The 6,746-nt window shown below is 37.7% G+C and overlaps 1 protein-coding gene across 1 annotated transcript; it reads left to right on the forward strand.

The window, feature by feature from the left end:
- The first annotated feature begins 612 nt into the window (after positions 1-612).
- LOC149288073 (solute carrier family 35 member G2-like) lies at positions 613-1,845 on the forward strand. Its single transcript, XM_089492107.1, has one exon. The coding sequence runs from the start codon at positions 613-615 to the stop codon at positions 1,843-1,845; it is 1,233 nt and encodes a 410-aa protein (XP_089348233.1).
- The last annotated feature ends 4,901 nt before the right edge of the window (positions 1,846-6,746 follow it).

Here is a 6,746-nt window from a genome sequence, read left to right on the forward strand (position 1 = left end):
CATTACAGAATTTCGCTTGGCCTGGTTGCGTCGTGTTACGTGCCATTTTATGCTCAGTATCACTCATTTTTTTAAATAGTCCACACTTTGGCCTTGGCATGGAAGATAATCGCATTTGCTTTAGCAAAATATGGTACCAAGCATCATAATTATTTAACAGAGGTGTTAATAGATTTTATCCTGAGAGCCGGTAATTTTCTTTGTTGAATCAAACTTTATTAAATTAATATTTGCCCTTGTCCATAAACAGCTAAAATGACCACACAGTATAATCTATTTATATGATTAAATTATGATTAGCAATCAAACTTTAAAGTTTGATTTCTTATCACAATTTAATTTTCGCTTTGTCTATTATGACTTGAATTGAAATTTCTTGCAGGGTAAAATCGTTGTCTAGGTGTAAGCTATGCCAAAAACAAAAACTAATACAAAGAATGAAATATTTTCTTTTATTCAGTTCTGTTAATTTTGTAACCGAAAAACCAATATAAATTGTAAATTTAAATAAAGAATAATTTGTTTAACAGAATTGTGAACTTGAATATAACAGAAAGCCATTTGTATAACATGCTATTTTTCTGTCATCTGCACTATAGGTTATCTAGCGACATGGATAAGTCTCCATCTAAACCTTGCTCAACCAAGAAAAGGGTAAAAATACACCCCAATACTGTTACAGTTAAATACACATCTCACTATCCACAACCAGGAGATGAGGGATATGAAGACACCAGTGAGGACAATGGTGGATATGCGGAGGAGAACCCAAAGAAACAACTCTTAGGAGATACCAAAAAGAAAACATTCTTTGGGACCATGGATGCCCGGCAACGACAGATAGATGACCCAGACAATGGGCTCGCCCAGCAATTACAAAGCTTTGCAGACAGCTCTGTCTTTCAGTCCCGGAAGATGTGGGGAGTCCTCTTTGGATCGGCTTTGGCTCATGGCTGTGTAGCACTTATCACTAGACTGGTTTCTGACCGTTCCAAAGTGCCATCTCTGGAGTTAATATTTATTCGCTCTGTCATGCAGGTCTTGTCCGTGTTGGTGGTCTGTTACTATAAAGAGGCACCCTTTGGACCTCCAGGGTACAGGTTAAGGTTATTTGTCTATGGGATATGTAATGTTATTTCCATAACGTGTGCCTATACATCCTTCTCTATTGTTCCACCAAGCAATGGAACCATCATGTGGAGAGCAACCACCACTGTTTTCAGTGCCATCTTGGCTTTCTTGCTTATAGATGAACACATGCCATATGTTGATTTGATTACTGTAATTTGCAGTGTATTTGGCGCATGCTTGGTCATGATACCAAATATTGTTAATGAAGAAAACTCATTTTTTGGTTTTTGGAAAGAGGCTTTTGGTTATACTATGACAGTAATGGCTGGACTGACAACAGCACTCTCCATGATAGTTTACAGATCTATCAAAGAGAAGGTCAGCATGTGGACTGCTCTCTTTACATTTGGATGGACTGGAAGTGTCTGGGGAGCCTGCACTATGTTTGTTCTTCAGGAACCCATTATACCCTTGGATGGAGAAACCTGGGGCTACCTGCTTGCCATCTGTTTGTGTTCTACTGTAGCATTTTTAGGTGTTTATTATGCATTGTATAAATTCCATCCGGCCTTGGTCAGTACCGTTCAGCACATGGAGATTGTGGTAGCCATGATCCTGCAACTTCTTGTCCTGCGCATGTTTCCAAGTGTCTATGATCTTATCGGTGGTGCCATCATCATGCTCAGCGTATTTGCATTGGCTGGGTACAAACTCTATTTAGGAAGACTAGGGCGCCAAGATTATCAAGAAATATTGGACTCTCCAATTAAATAGGTCACTCCGTATCTGCTTTTGTCATAGTTCTAGTGTGTAAAATGTTGCCTATTACATATTGTGCCCAGATGAGCGTCAAAAACCTAGCATTTACTGCAGAGTTTAAAAGCACTTTTACAAATATAGGAGTATATATTTATTAGCTCATTTTCAAACCACCAAAATCTAATATTTGGTAAAATCTGTTTTGTTCAGTAAGGAAGCAGATTAACTGATAAAATCCTTTGCTCTTAGATGGTAAATTCTGTCCATCTTTTTTCCACCAGCCGATCTTTACTCTTTTCTTGTTTAGAAGAGCACAATGAAAGAAACCACACTACCCACATCAAAAAACAAAACACTAGTTGCCATTGACAGTCGATGTCCAGCGAAAACATGAAACTCAAACAAGGACTCATCTATCGAGAAGGAAGCGTAAAACGCTAACATGCAGGGGTCAGTCCCTGTGATGTCACAGGGCCCCCACTGTAACCTTCTGATTAAAAAAATGTAAAAAAATCAAATAAAAACACAAATGAATTTTATATAAATACATTTAGTTTTTATGTTTTTACATTAAAAAAATGGGAAGATTTTAGCAATTGAGAGCTAAAACTGCCACCATCCATCAGATTATGATTAAGAGGCTGATGAGGGATTGGTAACTCAAAAGCAGGTATGCAAAAAGGGTTCAGTACTTGTGGGCAATTTTCTACGTATATTTTGTTTAGCATAATTATAGAATTTAACCTGTTGTTATATGTGCCTACCCAGTGACATATCGTGCACCATCACCGGCATGGGCTGCATGTGCAGTCTACATTCACCACTACCTATATGGAATAAAGTTATTAAGGTGGAGGTTTAAAAATAGTAATTGTTATTTTGTAACTATTTGATATGGCAAAATACTTTTTTGTATTTTTACCATAATAAGATAAATAATAATAATATTTATAATATATACATTAATAATATATTATATATGTATATATATATATTATATATACAATATATTGTATATAATAATATATACCTACATACATACAGTACATTTCACAGGCGCAGGGGGAAGTTACGGCCCTGCAACCATGCCTAGAGGTGCTAGGGCGTCCTGCTTTACATCGTAAAATTGGTGGCGATATATAAAGTACATAGGCACATGATACGTGAAATACCTAAAATTGAGCTTGAAGTATAATGAATTGTAGATTCGGCTGAACACATATACCTGCATGTCATTATCGCCAGTCAGCTCTGGATTGGCAAATGCTGCAGGCAGGCTTTTAATATGCATTGTTCCTTAAAGGGGGTGTCAGGGACATTAGACTGTCCTTTTAAGAGAATGGAAAAAAAAATGTAAAATTATTTAAGTTTGTTTCCTAGGTTTAGATGCAGAGTTATTAATTTAAAATCATACCTTTTCAGAATGTTTAATTTTAATCTCCCGCTGCAGAATTTGTAATCTTCAACAACATTAAATATTCAACATTTACTTATGCCTTTTCACTTGTCAAAAATGACATGAGATTAATTGACTCAAGGATAAACTGTACTTGCAGCTGTGACATGATTAAGTGCTTAGTATATATCTCAGGATGAAAACTGCATTAATAGATTTGAAATGATGAAGAGATTATTTTACCAGTAAGATTTATTTATTTTTATTAAGGTTTATTAATTTAAGGGCTTCGTTTCATCCAGCTACAAAATATAATAATAAGATTATTGTTAAAAGGAAAATGTATAATCATATCTAATGTTAAAAGAGCTGACTAGCTGGATATACATAAAATGTAAAGTCCTTTCTGTTCCATTGACAGGTTACATGATATGTCACATGTTACTGTTCTATTAATTCATACATCATATGTTAATGAATAGGTTGATGAATAGGTGTGCTATGCCTGTAGTTTAATGTGTTCTGCATTCTGTAGTAGAAGTAATTATTAGGACATAACCTCACAGGACTGTAATGTATCTATGTTGGGTGTTGACGAAGGTCTGACAATCCCCTTGCATAACCTTCATGCTGAGCAACCCCCATACGCACACACTTTCACTATAGAATGGGACTCCTCCATTGTGGTCTTAATGTATCTGGGCTCCATTAAGAACAAACAATTATGAGAGGATTTCCTGTGTGGCTGCAATTAAAGAGCGTCAGGATATATAACATCATATTTCAACTCTGTAAGAAAACAACTTATAGTGGCTTGCTATCCCAGTGATGGCACGGTTTTAGGTGTAGCCACGTGAGGAGCCTAGGCCTGGTCCCTTATATTTGTCGTGTGACATTCCCTCTGGATGCCTGTAATAACATAACAGAGTACCAGGCTTCATGTCCATAGTAGTGAAACAGTGAAAACAGTAGTGAAACAGTGGCAAGAGGCTTTTATGTTTGCATGAGTGCTGACAGAGGAGGCCATTTATCATGGTCCCCACGCCAATGATAGCGTACATAAAACCACCACTTCTCATGCACTACTGCGATAGCTACTGACTCAGGTCACTGCGGGGGTACAGAAAGGGAAAACGAGACCGAAGACAAATGGACGAGGGGGAAATAAGACGGACAGGTGGAAGGGATGGAAGGACAAAAATGTGAAAAAAACACAACAGGATATATAAAAATAAGTCTAGTTCCTCAGTTTGTAAATCTGTGTCCACCGTGTTATACTGGAAATCCTATTTTTTCTAAACAATAAAATAAATAATGTTAACTTATTTTGACTGTAATATTTCTAGATAAACCTTTGCAGGAATTTTTTTTTTCAGAGGTGAAAGTTTTCTGTCCTTTACAGCGCTTTTAGGTAGTTGGGCCAGTGGGAGCCAAACTATGACCCTTTAAGTGGGACTTCTCGTAGTCTGTTTTAGAAGTGGGCGAAAGTTTAGAAGTGCTTTCCTGGCAAGATAGAGTGATTGGGTCAACTGAGTGTACGTCCAAGCAGTTGAGCTTTCTCTATGCATTAGCCAGGACCAGTCTTGGTACCAGGTGTCCACGCAGACAGATACACCGACCCATGCGTACACGTCTGCTTCTCTTTTTAGTCCTTCCAGTCCATCTCCACTTGTCTTGTTACTTGGCAGACCTTTCTCAGCAATACTATCCCCAAACTCACCCCTTGATTCTCGACAAGCTTACCCCACCCTAGTATAAAAATCCTAGATAGAATGTGTGCAACTTGTCATGCTTTCACTAAATGGTATCATTTTAACTATACTCTTCTCCTGCTTTCACTAGAACAGAAATTGTTAGACATTTTGGCGTTCTATAGAGAACGTGGTTTTTCTTTGCTTTTAAGCAATTTATATTGACGACTAAAATGTAAAAAATAGAGGTTGTCGGAGACTAGTTGTACATAGTGTCTCACATAGAAACAATATGCAAGGAGGCTTAGACAACTTCAATTAACTACAAGGAACTGTCACGTAAAAAAAATATACGTAACTTCTTCAATTTGAATTATAAACAATATAGCTTGGTTATCTCAAGCTCTTTTTAGAGATCGAATAGCCGGAACCACAAAAAACAAGGAATACTGTACACTGCCATGTTAGATGATAAAACATGTTAACAGTGTGTTTTTTGTATTGTGCTGGTGAATGAGTGCAATGTTCGTGTCTATGAATGTTATCTGCGCAATAAAAAATATATCAGCTACGTGTCTCTGTTCATTGGCCAGTATGATTCTGCATATCTACGTATGTGTTGATAACAGTGTTAACTGGAAGTTCTTATGAATGAAGACCTTAAACACTAGCATTCAAAGGGTGATTTTTTAGTAATCTGACACCTATTTCCAGCTAAAATAGAAATAAGTCTGTAATAAGAATGTCACAGATAGCTTTATACAACTAAGCAGCAGAGCGTCAAATCATTAATCAGCAGAGCATCCAAGCATTGACATTGTCGTGGTTCTGCATAAATGTGTATCTAGTCCTATAGTTTCTGCACAGGATAGTGGGTCAATACCAGACCAAGAAGCATTTATTATGAGCTGTAGCTGCAAACATTTTATGGGGCATTTTGAGGCCCTAGGGTGAAGAGAAAATGTTGGATTGTATTGTCAATTGGTGTTTTTTTAATTTTGTGGCTAAGCAGACCGCCAAAGTCAAGTTGCTCAAGTTAGTTGCTCAAACAGAAGATAGCTGTAATATCGTTTAACAAGTTCTCAGAGGAGTTTGTTCATAATATCTTGTTCTAATTTTGTTATCAATAAACAGGTCCAGGACTTTTAAGCCAACACAGCTCAAGAGTGCGACAGTAACCAGGGCTAGCATCATTTGCCTTCCCCAAACTGTTTCCACAATGTTGAAAGCATAGGATTGTCCAAAATGTCTTGGTATGACGAAGCATTAAGATTTCCCTTCACTGGAAGTAAGGGGCTGAGCCCAACCCCTGAAAAACAGCCCCATACTATTATCCTTCCTCCACCAAACTTTACAGTTGGCACAATGCATTCTGGTAACGTTCTCCTTGCTTCCGCCAAACCCAGACTCACCCATCAGACTGCCCAACAGAGAAGCATGATTCCTCACTCCACAGAACACCTATCCACTGCTCAGGAGTGCTTTACACCACTCGATCCAACGCTTGGCATTGTACTTGCCAAGATATGCCTTAGATGTTTTGAATAGTATTCGATAAAGTGCCTCAGTAATGGTGTCCATTAAATTGTATGAAAATATCCTTGGGTAAAAATGCAATACAGTCCCACTGAGCAACATATGGCCAGATAATGTGACTGAATCCTCAATATTTATGCCTTAGAAAGGCATTTATTTAATGGTGTTTGCTGAATTCTTGCTTTGTTTTAGGAACAGGGTCACATAATGTGAGGTTACATGACCCCACCCCGGTAAAAGTGAGGCTGCTCAGCTGTGTTTGAGGTAAGCCGGTGATGAATGGAGCAAGACAG

The sequence above is a fragment of the Sceloporus occidentalis genome, unplaced genomic scaffold, assembly GCF_023333645.1.
Source record: "Sceloporus occidentalis isolate IW3139 unplaced genomic scaffold, rSceOcc1.0.p SCAF_53, whole genome shotgun sequence".
NCBI lineage: Eukaryota > Metazoa > Chordata > Lepidosauria > Squamata > Phrynosomatidae > Sceloporus > Sceloporus occidentalis.